The sequence below is a fragment of the Chiloscyllium plagiosum genome, chromosome 9, assembly GCF_004010195.1.
Source record: "Chiloscyllium plagiosum isolate BGI_BamShark_2017 chromosome 9, ASM401019v2, whole genome shotgun sequence".
Classification (NCBI taxonomy): domain Eukaryota; kingdom Metazoa; phylum Chordata; class Chondrichthyes; order Orectolobiformes; family Hemiscylliidae; genus Chiloscyllium; species Chiloscyllium plagiosum.
In genome coordinates this window covers 52,202,047-52,216,265 of record NC_057718.1, presented here as the reverse complement: position 1 = coordinate 52,216,265, position 14,219 = coordinate 52,202,047, and the positions used below count along the sequence as shown (strand labels likewise).

Here is a 14,219-nt window from a genome sequence, read left to right as displayed (position 1 = left end):
AATGCAATCACTAATGATGATTGACAGTTAACTTCCAAGCTTTGTTTCATTTTTTTAATGGCATACTTGACCAATTACACTAAATCTCCCCTGTTTATGACTCTGATTGGTCAAGGCACAACCTCGAGAAATAAAACAGAGACAGGCTGTCACCTATTTTGTTGAGTTGATACATAGACTCACAACAGTGCAGAGAGAGGCCATTCAACCCATTGAGTCTGCACTGACCCACCCACACATAGCCCCCTGTCCTATCCCTATGACCCCACATTTCCCATGGCTAATCCATCTAGCCAGCACATCCCTGGACACAATGGGGCAATTTAGCATTGCCAAACCACCTAACATGCACATCTTTGCACTGTGGGAGAAAACCAGAGCACCCAGAGGAAACCCATGCAGACATGGGGAGATCATGCAAACTCAACTCAGACAGTCGCCTAAGGCTGGAATCGAGCCCGGGTCCCTAGTGCTGTGATGCAGCAGTACCAACCATTGAGCTACTATGCTGCCTGTTCTTTTTGTGTTCTTTCTATCTGCAAAGAACAGGGCCCTGTCTATTTGTATATGTCGCTCCCAGTACACACAAGTGTGCAATACTGCAAACCTGACTGACAATCCTAGATTGTTGACAAATTCTTTCACCCTCTCTGTATTATGCAGCCCACATTGTCCAATTATGGAATTAGATCATATCACATGGGCAGTGACTGCATGCAGGAGAAAGTGAGGACTGCAGATCAGAGTCAGGAGTGTGGTGCTGGAAAAGCACACAGGTCAGGCAGCATCCGAAGAGCAGGAGAATCAATGTTTCGGGCAAAAACCCTTCATCAGAAATGAGGCCTCATTCCTGATGAAGGGCTTTTGCCCGAAATGTTGATTCCCCTCCTCCTTGGATACTGCCTGATCTGCTGTGCTTCTCTAGCACTACAGTAGTGACTGCATGCAACCCATGGCTTCAGACCTTGGCATTCAACACATACCAGCCTCAGTGCATTCTCCTAGCACACCTCCAAATCATTGACAGAATGGTTCTCCACTTCAATGCTGCACAGTAGAGCATGTCAGCACCTCTCATTGTAGTGCTATTGCAAAGATACTTTGCAACTGGGACTCGGAACCATTTTATGTACTGGATCACAGTGCATCTCCCTGCCTTATTTTGCCCTTTTGTACTTTGCCTCCTCAGCCAGACCTTAAAGGCTAACAGTATTGCTGCCCTGCCTTGTTTTTTGGTGCAGACACAAAGCCAGCTTGTCATGGTTGGTATCAATGGTCCATCAAGGGCCTGGACATGTTGCTAAATGGCACCATGTGATATCAATCTCTCTCCTGCTCATGTACCAGTCATGTATGCGCCAATACTTCAATCAAACAGCCATATCACAGAGACTAAAGGAAGTAGTCCTTAGTCAAGGGTCACACTCATCCATTCAGGGGTCCCAGCAGAGGAAGTCAAAAGCAGATTCCAATATTCATCAAGGGGCGCGGACATGATCAGTCGACAGCTTGGGGCAGTCACAGCTGGGAGGTATGTGCCTCTACAGTCTGGCTCCAGAGGCGCAGTGTATTCACTCCTGGAGTAAAGATGGCTGGGGTGCTGTATGGAAGTCATTCCAGAGTCTGGTTGCTCATCATTCAGGGCTGTCCATTTGTTTAAAAAAAATCAGGAGTGGGGATAGTTTATTAGGGTGCACTGTGATGGGAAGGAAGCTGTGAAACTCAATTGTGTGGTTTGGAGGCAGTTTGCTGGGATGCAGAGAAGGTTATAGACTCCCGTACAGTAAAGGTGATACACATGAGGCTGCTGGACCTGACTGTCTGAGGCAGCCAGCAACTATCCGTGGAGGCAGTTGACTCTAATGTCTGAAGCTGTTCAGTTTCCAATGGGTATCAGAAAGGTACTTTCAAGTTGCCCTAAAATACCTGCCAGCTTCTCTTGTGCACATCAACTGAGTGACAAACTGCTGACATTGTAGTGTCCTCTCTTGTCTAGGGCTGAGCAGATGCCTTCTCTCTGGTATTTCTCTGCATGTCAGCAATCTGGATATTTATTCCTTAGCCAGCTGCAGAGATGTAGTGGTGAAGTAATGTCGGTCTGTTTAGTTATGATTTGTAAACCTTGCACTGCACAGAGGGAGGGATCTTGCATCAGGAACGTAATATGAATGTTGCAGCTCATCTCATGAGGAAAATGTGCAGGATGGGGACAGCAGATGGGATAGGATGATGACACCCCTGTATTAAAAATAAGGGCCTGAGATTCAAACAATTTTCTTTTTGGACAGCTACTTAATTTATGGAAGCTATTTTTCGGTATTCAGCATTTACGTGTCTTCATTTTCACTAAGATGTTTATTAGAATATGCAAACAAATAGGAACATTTCCCTTTGATTTTTGTCTTCATATAAGAAGTATTTAGACTTTCATAAAGAAAGAGAGGAATCCATCAATATCTTAATAATAATTGAGCCTCTATTAAATTAATATCCCAACATACAAGGAAAGCATTAATCTATTCAATGCCATAGTATTTAATTTACCACGAAACAATGGACAAAACATGGCAATAAACACTTTTTTTCAGAAGAGCTGATATATAGATATACACACAAGAAATCCTAAATGCACTTTTTACAAACTGGTGAACTCACAGCTGCTGATTGAAATCTCATCTGGGCAGAACTGAACAAATTTAATCAGCAATTGTTAGTAGAGTCAGAGAGTCATTGAGATGTACAGCACGAAAACGGATGCTTCGGTCCAACTTGTCCATGCTGACCAAATATCCCAACCCAATCTTGTCCCACTTGCCAGCACCTGGCCCATATCCCTCTAAACCCTTCCTAATCATATACCCAACCAGATGCCTTTTAAATGTTGCAATCATACTAGCCTCCACCACTTCCTCTGGTAGCTCATTCCATACACATACCACCTTCTGTGTGAAAAAGTTGTTCCTTAGGTCTATTTTATATCTTTCCCCTCTCACCCTAAAGCTATGCCCTCTAGTTCTGGACTTTTCCACCCCAGAGAAGAGACTTTCTCTATTTATCCTATCCATGCTCCTCATGATTTTATAAACCTGTATAAGATCACCCCTCAGCCTCTGATGCTCCAGTGAAAACAGCTCGAGCCTATTCAGCCTCTCCCTATAGCTCAAATCCTCTAATCCTGGCAACGTTCTTGTAAATCTTTTCTGAACCCTTTCAAGTTTCACAACATCCTTCTTAAAAGGTGGAGACCAGATTTGCATGCAATATTCCAAAAGTGGCCTAACCAATGTCCTATACAGCCGCAACATGACCTCCCAACTCCTCTACTCAATACTCTGACCAATTAAGGAAAGCATACAAAATGTCTTTTTCACTATCCTATCTTCCTGTGACTCCACCTTCAAGGAGCTATGAACCTGCACTCCAAGTCTCTTTGTTCAGCAATACTCCCTAGGACCTTACTATTAAGTGTATGAGTCCTGCTAAGATTTGCTTTCCCAAAATGCAGCACCTCACATTTATCTAAAGTAAAACTCCATCTGCCACTTCTCAGCCCATTGGCCCATCTCATCAAGATCCCATTGTAATCTGACGTAATGTTCTTCACTGTCCACTACACCTCCAATTTTGGTGTCTTCTGCAAACTTACTAACTATACCTCTTATGCTCACATCCAAAACATTTATATAAATGATGAAAATTAGTGGACCCAGCACAGATCCTTGTGGCACTCCACAGGTCACAGGCCTCCAGTCTGAAAAACAACCCTCCACCACCACTCTCTGTCTTCTACCTTTGAGCCAGTTCTGTATCAAAATGGCTCGTTCTCCCTGTATTTCACAGATCTAACCTTGCTAACCAGTCTTCCATGGAGAACCTTTTTTTACTGAAATCCATATAGATCACATCTACCACTCTGCCCTTATCAATCCTCTTTGTTACTTCTTCAAAAAACTCTATCAAGTATATCCATTTCAGATCTTATTCATGGATTTAAATTTAACAATTGGCACTGTGCTATCTAGAATATCACCAACTACATTCTTCCGCTGTGTAGTGGTACTTGAACACATGTAGCCTGGATGCTCAAGAGATTTAGCATTCAGTTACAGAGATTTTATTACCTCAGTGCGTACAAATTTCTCTGGCTGTTTGTTAGTTGAAATTCCTTTATTGACAATTGAAAACTACTCTCTGTCCTTTGCACTCTCCCTCTCTTTCCCAACCATCCATGTTCATTGGCACACTTGAGAAAATAGACAGGCAGAAAGCTGGAACAGCACAGTGAGCCAGGCAGCATCAGGAGGTGGAGAAGTCGCCATTTCAGGTGTAACCCCAAGAAAGGTTACACCCGAAACATCGACTTCTCCACATCTTGCTATTGTGTTCTTTCAGCCTCCTGCCTGTCTATTTTGGATTTCAGCATTGAGTCATAAAGTCATAGAGATGTACAGCATGGAAACAGACCCTTCGGTCCAACCGTCCATGCCGACCAGATATTCCAACTCAATCTAGTCCCACCTGCCAGCACCCAGCCCATATCCCTCCAAACCCTTCCTATTCATATATGTAAACCTCTATAATGTCACCCCTCAGCCTCTGACGCTCCAGGGAAAACAGCCCCAGCCTGTTCAGCCTCTCCTTGTAGCTCAGATCCTCCAACCCTGGCAACATTCTTGTAAATCTTTTTCAAGTTTCACAACATCTTTCCGAAAGAAAGGAGACCTGAATTGCACAGAATATTCCAACAATGGCCTGACCAATGTCCTGTACAGCCGCAACATGACCTCCCAACTCCTGTACTCAATACTCTGACCAATAAAGGAACACCTTCTTCACTATCGTATCTACCTGCGACTCCACTTTCAAGGAGCTATGAACCTGCACTCCAAGGTCCTTTTGTTCAGCAACTCTCCCTTGGACCTTACCATTAAATGTATAAGTCCTGCTAAGATTTGCTTTCCAAAGCATCTGCAGTTTTTTTTTCTCTTTACGCTTGAGAAAATAGCTTATCCAATGCCAGCAGCTCATTGAGGGAACAGTATTGTAGAGGTGACATCTGAGCAGATAGTAAAACATAAATGATCTACATCAGCAACAATGACAAAATTTTATCTAGACTATACTGTCAGTTCTAGACCTTTGCCAAGACTGAACAACTATGAATTCTAGGTACACGAGTATACTTTTCTGAACAAATTTGTGACCGTTTCCTCAAAGAGGTCTCAATGCATATGCAGCAGAAATGGATCAAACTGACCCATGACCTGGGATAAGCTTGTTGGCTATCATCTGGTTGCTAAAGAGCCGAGAGAGTTATGACGTACTGAGAATCTTCTATACAAGAGAAACCTCTCTGACACTGTAATACTGAAGTGCTCGTCTCCCCAGATATGGAAGCCAGCCACTTCTGCTCCCTTGCAAGGCACAGCCTTACCACCCCAGTAGAACTGGAGGAGAATACAGATGCCTCTTCCCCATCTGATTTTCCTTTGTTGAGTTCAGAGGCAAGGTCAAGGTATGAAAGTATGTCTGCACCTCTCACAAGCGTTCAATGATCTGCTGGATCAGGGTTGACAACATCTTTATAGAAGAAGCCATAAATTTATGTCTGAAATGTGAACCCGCTCATGGCCTGGATAAATTCTGCATACAGCAGTGTATAGCCTCTGGAAACTCTACCAAATTACTTGCTGCAACTTCAGTGTGTAGCTCCGAATGGCATGGGGCACAGCAGGGGTTTCATCTCCCACACACCTCCAAATGTCAATGATCTTTGTTGTCACAGACTCTATTAGTTATTTGGGAATACCTGTGGACACATACTTTTTATTATGCTTCTTTTTGATAAAATTGGTTCAAGTTATAAGATATGTTCCATGTTATTAATTATGGTAGAAACTATAAAGTAGCCTCACACATTAAAGTAATAGTGGCTGAAGTTGGAAACTGGCAATGATTATATCTATGTTGTCACATTTTGTGTCAAAATAAAAATGTTTGACATGGAAATTGTATGAAATCAATTCTGGAAACAGTGGTTGGTAATTTGACACAAATGAGAACATTGCATGCACTTAGTTTCTGCTTTATACACACAGACAAATTATTTGCAAGAAAATCTGAAGCTGCATTGTGCCAAAATGAAATATTTACTGAATTGAATGTTAAATAAAAAGAAATGTTAACACTATGAATATTAAGTACTCATCCAATAAAAGCATAGAGGATTGCAGTGCAGAAGGAAGATATGTGGCCCATTATGTCTGTATTTAGTGTGAATATGCCCAAAATAGCTACTACTGCTCTGACCTCTCACCATCAACCCCATGATTTCTCTGATTCTAATATTTGATCGTGTTTCTCCCTGAAAAGGCATAATTATGCCCTTCTCAGCTCTGCCTGTAATTAAGAAATTTCTTCCAAATTCTTACCACACTCTTGCTGGCAATCTTATGTTGAAGATCACTTATCTCCAATACCTCACCAAGGAATAGACTAAAAAGACACTTCAGGGAGGAGAAAGTGAGGACTGCAGATGCTGGAGATCAGAATTGAGAGTGTGGTGCTGGAAAAGCACAGCAGGTTATGCAACATCCAAGGAGCAGGAGAATTGACGTTTCAGGCATAAGCCCGAAATTCCTGATGAAGGGCTTATGCCCAAAACATCAATTCTCCTGCTCCTCAGATGCCATCTGATCTGCAGTGTTTTTCCAGCACCACACTCTCGACTATAAAAACTCTTCAGAACTTTAGAAACCTCTATCAGACCATAGAGGGAAAATACATCATCTCCAGAGTTAAGTACTTAAAATTCATAATACTTTTCCAATTGAAATCCTTTGTGTTCTTTCAATTCCTTTCTCTTTTAAAGTACATGTTTATTTTGAGTATAAAATTGTAATAAAACATTGAACATATGGCAAGGATTAACTAGTTAAGATTTTCTTCATTTCTAAGGAGTTATCTCTAGCAACATCTACAGGACTGGTAAGTTCCTTGTTTCAGAACCACTTCTTATCTTTGGAATTTCTTAAACATTACAGTTTTGTTTCTTTGATCAGTAAGTTGCTTTTTTATGAATTTGCTTCTTAAATTCAAGGCTCCTAATAGTTATATAATTTTGTTGCACATTGGGGTTGAAAGGAGCCATTTATTTCAAGCTTCATCTTTCATACTGTCGAAATATTCATATGGGAGGGAGGATGGGTTCCAAAAGAACTTCAGTTTGGGAGGAAGTAAATGAAGTGTTTAATTTTTAAATGATCCTGAGAGAATGATTTGAGTCATTTTTCAAAAAAATGTTTGTGATATAATGAGTTAATGTTTTGTTAATTTTAACAAATGTATGAAATGTGACAATCTGACTTTTAGACCATCTTTGATGCATGCCTGTTGCTGGTTATATGGAATATACTCTTACATGTGCGATTTTGTGAACTGATCATTGCAGCATAATTATACTGTGCTGTTGTGAGTAGTGAGGAAGAGTACAACAGAGTCAACGCCATTAATTTCAAAATGCTATAACATAGAGAATGATTCATGACCATCTTGTATTGTACAACAGTAAAATGTTAAGCTTGCAGAAAAATAATTAGGGGATTCTAAATAAGGGATTTTTTATTAACCGATAGAAGCTGCTCTATTATATAGAAGCAACATTTAGATACAGTTTTCCAAATCTGGTTCTAATCAGAAAAGAATTAAATATTTTCTGAGTTATTCTATTTGTAACAAAAATGGAATGAAAGATGTTTAATCAAGAGACAGATCTCAATAAAACAATCCAAGATGGAGGGTGGGAAAAGATTGTGGTTGAAAGAGCTGCTCCTTTTTTTGAGTTATTTTAGGTGTTGGACGTGATTTCCTCAAATTCCAGAAGCAGTAATTATTGTTTTATATGCTGTTGCATTGTTTTGGAATTTTGGGGGAAGAAGATCACAACAACGGCACTTTTAAAAGGAAGAAGTCAGACAAAAGTCAGTGACCACATGGTCAGTGAGGGAGAGAGAGAAAGAAACCTACACTGCTGACTGACACAACAGTGAATCTGTACAGTTCTTGCCTTTGCTGTTTGAGTTCATGTATATCTGGCCATTGGAAAAATTAACGAACAGTGAAATTCACAGCTGACTTTGGAGGAACCTGTGTGGGAGAGCTCGCAGCACAGGTACAGATAAGTGCACAGTTTTTATGTGTAACCTTGCTGGAAGTCTACAGTAGTGAGTAGAGTGGGTTCTTTCTTGATTATATGTTTTATTGAGATATGTTTCTTGATTAAATTTTTAAATATAAACCATAAGTACTAAGTTAGCCTGGAGCACTGTTTTGTTTTAGAACAATAAGAAGGTGCTATTTTCTGGATCTGTAGATTGTGAAGGAGCAAAGACGGCCTTTCGTAGAGTGATGTGCTCTTCCTGTGGATGTGGGAGTTTTTCAGGGCTGATTTAGTGTCAAATAGTCCCCACCAGGAACAGAGTTTAATATCTGAACTCGCACTTGGGTTTAATAAAATGAAAAATACTATTATGAGGTGCAATATTGGCTATAGAAAAGAGGAGGCTCGAGCATTTTCTGGACATTAGATTCACAAACAATATTAAATGTAAGGTTGAAGCCTCATTGGAAAGCTAGAAAATTTGTGAATTTCATAGCAGATAATAAGCATTTTTGCATAATATGTATTTTGGACAAATCATTAGGTTAACAATGATGTGGTTATTAATTATACCCTGTGAAAGTGTTCATGTTACTCATTCAGGGATGCCAACAGCACCTCAAGCAGAATTTGGGTGTCCCTGCAATTTGATTAGGGAGCAGGTTAGAGGATGGTGCCAAATATTAGATGAAGAAACACACAAAATAAGGACATGATTGAGGAATAACAATGCAAAAATGAGTGCAAGTTTGACTTGAGGTTCATTTATTCTGGAGGACAATGAGCAAGTGTTTGAGCAGGGAGAAGAGGTATTCTCAAGTGTTATCCTCGTAATTAGATGGGGGCTGGATGAACTCTAAGTAGAAAGGAATATGTATTATCCTTTATTAATTGATGGGATGTGGGTGTTGCTGGCTAAGCCATCATTTATTGCCCAGAGGGCAGTTAAGAGTCACTTACATTATTGTGAGTCTAGAGTCACATGTAGGCCAGAAGAAATAAAGACCACAGTTTCCTGCCCTTGAGGACTTTTGTAAACTAAATGGAATTTTCCCACTCATCTGCTTCAGTTTCATGCATATTATTAGACTCTTAATTTCTGATTTTTATTGAATTCAGATTCCTTTTTCTGCAATCGCAGGATTCAAACCCGAGTCCCCAGAGCATTACCTGGGTAGGTGGACAAGCAGTACTGCCACTAGGTCATCATCTCCACACATGTGGTTACTTTACGCTATCTATGCCAAATACTCTACTTTATAAATAATCTGGTGATATACTCTGTGTCCTTCATGAAGAGTCGTGAGACAAATATCCCGTATTTTCTTTCTTTTCAAAATAATCAAAAATTATGATATGGCTTGGTCTGCAGTCATGGCTGAGTTGAATGGGACATTATGTCCCTGGTTTACATCAGGTATTTTGAGAAGAATATCTAGAAAAATTCTGGAAATTTCTATTCTTGCATCCTCTTCAGGTGACACAGATCAATTTCAATTCTCACTTTCAAGTGGATGAGTTTGAAATGGACTTGCAATCCCAGAATTCAAACTTGGTGGGTTTCCATGGGATTGAGTTCCGCCAATGACATTTCCTGGAAGACTACATTACTTTCATTTATGGGAAAGTTCTGGAAGATTCTGTTCTCTAGCTCAAGTTAAAAAAGGGAAAGTGATAGCAAAGTGTGAACGTCACTAACCTGGTAATCCAGAAACCCAAGTTAATATTCTAGACACATGAGTTTGAATTCCACTATGACAGATGGTGAAATTTGAATAGAAAATTGGAATGAACAGCCTGATGGTGACCAGGTAGCCACTGTCAATTGTCATGAACGCTCATTTGGTTCACTAATGTTATTTAGGGAAGGATATCAACCATACCTACTTGGAAATCTGCCATCTGTGACTCCGGACCCATATCAATTTTAACTCTTAACAGCCTTCTTGGCAAATGGGAATGTGCAATAAATGCTGGTCTACTGAACAACATTTATATCCAGTGAATCAATCAATAAAAATACCAGAGTATTTCTGTTGCAATAGGATTACACCTTGTTATAAATGTCACAGGAACAATCTCACACGAGATGCCCAAAATAATGAGGGAAGTAGAACAATTTGCACTGGTAATGAAAAGTAGAATTGTGTTTTTTACAGATTAAGTCTAGGGGCAGAATCTTGTGCCGCTACCAGCAGCAGGAAATGAGACAGACATGCACGCTTAATTGTTTTGGAGGCGAAGTGTCAGCTTTCCAACAATGGGCTGAAACATAGGCATAAATATAACTGTGCATTGAATTTAGATTAAGCTTTCCAACAGCATGCAACAGAAACACATTTGTAATGCACAAGAATGTCGTGCCTAAATGGTGGCCTAGCCAATGAAGCCCACATCCCATGAATGAAGTTTTAAAAATACTGATTAAAACCGTTTCACCAGATTAAATACCAGCTTTGCAGTACACATGAGCTATGCGCTTTCAGATGGATGAGTGACCAATGTTGATTTACAGCAGGAAAGATCAGAACTGAACTTCCTTTCTTCCATGGAGAGCTTGATTGGACCATGGGAGAGAAGGCATTGATACATTATCGGATGTGCAAGGGAATTGGCACATAGCTCACTAAGACAGAAAAGGAGACAGTGGGAAGCAGAACCACTCACTGTAAGCTTGAACAGAACCTGAAAGATGGCATTGCTAAACTTCATGGCCACTTGTCTGTTTATTGATATATGTCCAGATTAGTAAGGGATAGCAGGGGTTTTATGTAATTGGGGGAGGGGAAGATATATTCCATTGGGAAAAATGTGCCAATGGTTGCAGCAAGGAGACCACTTGCATTGCCAGACTGATGCTGCTAGATTTCAGGGAAGGAATACCTTCCTGGCTGACCTTTTAAGTATGGCACCTAGATCTTTGACCTTTTGAGGTAATGGTGGGGTGCTCTGCCTGATCCTGCTATAGACTATGAATATCAAATTGTATGGGGTGGCCATTCTGCCGATGAGTAGAAATGTGGTTTCAATCTCTCCATGAAGATATCTGATGATGTAACAAGATTCCAGCCTAAGGCATATTGTGGAGACCTAACTGAGAGATCCTTGCCCGTTGCCTGAATGTACCAACCCTAGATATCATTGCTTATTGTCATTATCTCTGTATGACTGTTACTTTAGCAGGAGCACTGAAGAAAATATATAAAGAGCTGAAAATGCATATCTCTTCGTTTCTCTTGCCTGTGGAAATTTGAACTACAAATACTTGAGCACTGACAGTAAAACGTTGATATACTCATTTTCCCTAACATGTAAAAACATGAAAATGCAACAAATACACATTGAACTAAACAATGTATTCATCAAGCACCTCAGTATTTTAATTCATTTCTGAGCAACAATTAATTAGCAGCATACAATGGGAATTAAAAACAAAAAATCCAGTTTATTTTGAGCATGTGAGTGATTTAAGTGCACGTCTCCTTTTATATTTCTTTCTTGACCATGTATGCCCATCACCTCAAAAGATGCCAGACTGCACAGGGGCTTTTGGGTGACTTTCGAAGGAATTAGAATTAGACCTTTTGACGCTGTTGGGAAACCATTTAGGTGTTAAAAATCCCAACAATCCCAATATGGATTATACAGTTATTAGGGAAATGCCAGAGTACAAATAGAGAAAATTTGACTTAAACGTGCAGAAAGAGTCACTTCTTCGATGTACATCTGTCACACAGTGTGACAGCACAGCAGAGCCGAGATGATTGCAACTAGCAAAAAGAGCACATGTCATTTGGTCTCTGAAGAAGACGCATGAATTAAGAACAAAAAGAAAAGACATGAAGGTTATCGTAAAGTAACAGCACAAGACACAGATGGATGTGACATGAAACAAATGCTCTGCTGACATAGAAATATTGAGCAAGACTGAAACAGAAGAAAGTGAATAAATTAATGCAAATGATATAACACATTTCATTCTAGAAAAGAGAATATGCTGCAGTTGGAAAGGTTCATAGGCCAAGTGACAGCATTCAGCCATGATGACCTGCAGGCAGCAAACAACCACCTCTCCATTCATAACATTTTCACTTTCACACAGCTTGTGTTCTATTTAATGGAGGCATTAGGAGTCTTATCCACCAGCAAGAGAGCTAGGAAGAGACTCCCATTGCCCCCTTTAGGGTAAGAGCCACCAAATGAAGTGTGACATTGTGCACTGCCCTGCCAGAAATGGTCAGTTCATCATTGCTGAGTAGCGGGGGAGAGGTATCTGTTGTTGACAAATGAGTCCACTCAAGGGTGAGGATTGCAGAGACCCATGCTACAGGTGAGCTCTGGAGAGATGGGATGGTCATGATGGGGAGAGCAATGTTGGCTGCAAGGGTTGGAAGTGAAACTCAATGGATTCAACTACACCCTACCCCTAATCCTCCCCAGCCACCACCTCCCTGTCCAATGCTGGACTCCTCAATTAGGCATTAAATGTCTTTGAACAAGGCACCCTCTCTCCAAAGGGCTTTTCTTTTAAGGCATCCCACATGGTGAACTCTTTGCCAACTAGGGGTTGACAATATAGAACCCAAGAATCCTTCCACTCCAAACTTAAATGTGATGGATTCAAAAAGGTTGATTAAATGTTCTCCTGTCAACAAACTCATCTGAGGGGAAGACATTAAATTTTATTCATTTTGTCAACTTTTCCATGTGACTTAAGCTACTTTTGAGTCAGAATGGTGCCATGTTCTTTCTGGGCACTGGAGCGTTAATGAACAGGGCAAACTATAATGACTTCTTAATCGGATTGGGGTAAGCTGGACTGAATTTGACAAGTTTAATTTTTAAACACATAGTAGTTTTATTTGCATGTTCATACCCAGCGACAAGGACCTTCTAGTTACATTTTCCAGCATTTGAGTGAAGTTGCTGCTGCCTGTTCATGATGGTAAGTGGATACGGAGAGGCAAGAGCTTGGTCCATTGTATGCACGAATGCATGGACAGTGACCCTCGCTGTGCTTGTAATGTGAATGCTGAAGTAAATGGCATTAAAGAGAGAGGACCAGATTGAACTTAAGGTGAGGGTTGAAAGAACTGGTGGTTATTTCTTCCCCACTGTCCTGCCCCCACCGCATAATTTGTCATTACAGCAATATCCAAGCAGCTTTCATGAAATGCAAGCCTCTGCCTATGGATAGTTTTACATTTGCCATTGTTTTTCACTGATGTTTGACTTCTGCTGTGTCCTAGCCTCCTATCAGTTGACGTGCAGCCTCTGCTTGGATCTTATGTGGCACTGGTGAGATCCCTGGGAAAATGGCTGATAATTCAATCATTAACAAGTTCATTCACCATGGACTTGGCCTGACAAAGAGCAGATTCCTGTGCTGTATTGTTCTTTGTTCTTTGATTCCTGCACTGAAGCCAGCTCTGGGGAAAGCAGGAAGAAATTAGAACATGCAGTTTACTGGTCAGTTGTATTTTTTAAATTTTTCAGGCCAATTTGAATCAGACCTTGCCTGTACAAGCTTGGGATTGTTCTCCAAGCTGCATCCAAACCAGGGAATGCCAATATTTAACTCAATGTCAAATCATATATATAAAAAAAATAAAGAGAAGGCAAGAAAGTTGAATTAAGTGAAAGAATCACATGACACCAGGTTATAGTCCAACAGGTTTATTTGGAAGTATTCGCTTTCAGAGTGTTGCCCCTTCATCAGGTAGTTGTGGAGCAGGATCAGGGGTGGCATGGTGGCTCAGTGGTTGGCACTGCTGCCACACAGCGCCAAGGATCCAGGGTTCAATTCCACCTCAGGCAACTGTCTGTGTGGAGTTTGCACATTCTCCCCATATCTGCGTGGGTTTCCTTCGGGTGTTCCGGTTTCCCCCCACAGTCCAAAGAAGTGGAGGTGAGGTGAATTGGCCATGCTAAATTGCCCATAGTGTTAGTTGGATTAGTCAGAGGTAAATGTAGTGGAATGGGTCTGAGTGGGTTGCTCTGCGGAGGGTCGGTGTGGACTTGTGGGGCCAAAGGGCCTGTTTCCACACTGTAGGGAATTTAA

At 40.8% G+C, this 14,219-nt stretch overlaps 1 protein-coding gene across 22 annotated transcripts in view; it reads left to right on the top strand.

The window, feature by feature from the left end:
- Positions 1 to 14,219, top strand: part of nrxn1a (neurexin 1a) — a 1,882,581-nt gene that overhangs the window by 471,539 nt on the left and 1,396,823 nt on the right. For 16 of the 22 annotated variants that reach the window (XM_043695910.1, XM_043695909.1, XM_043695912.1 and 13 more), the window contains one exon: positions 6,958 to 6,987. The exons of the other annotated variants lie outside the window; for them this stretch is intronic. In XM_043695910.1, coding sequence (XP_043551845.1) covers positions 6,958 to 6,987 — 30 coding nt within the window. The remainder of the gene's footprint in view (positions 1 to 6,957; positions 6,988 to 14,219) is intronic. 22 annotated transcript variants of the gene reach the window in all.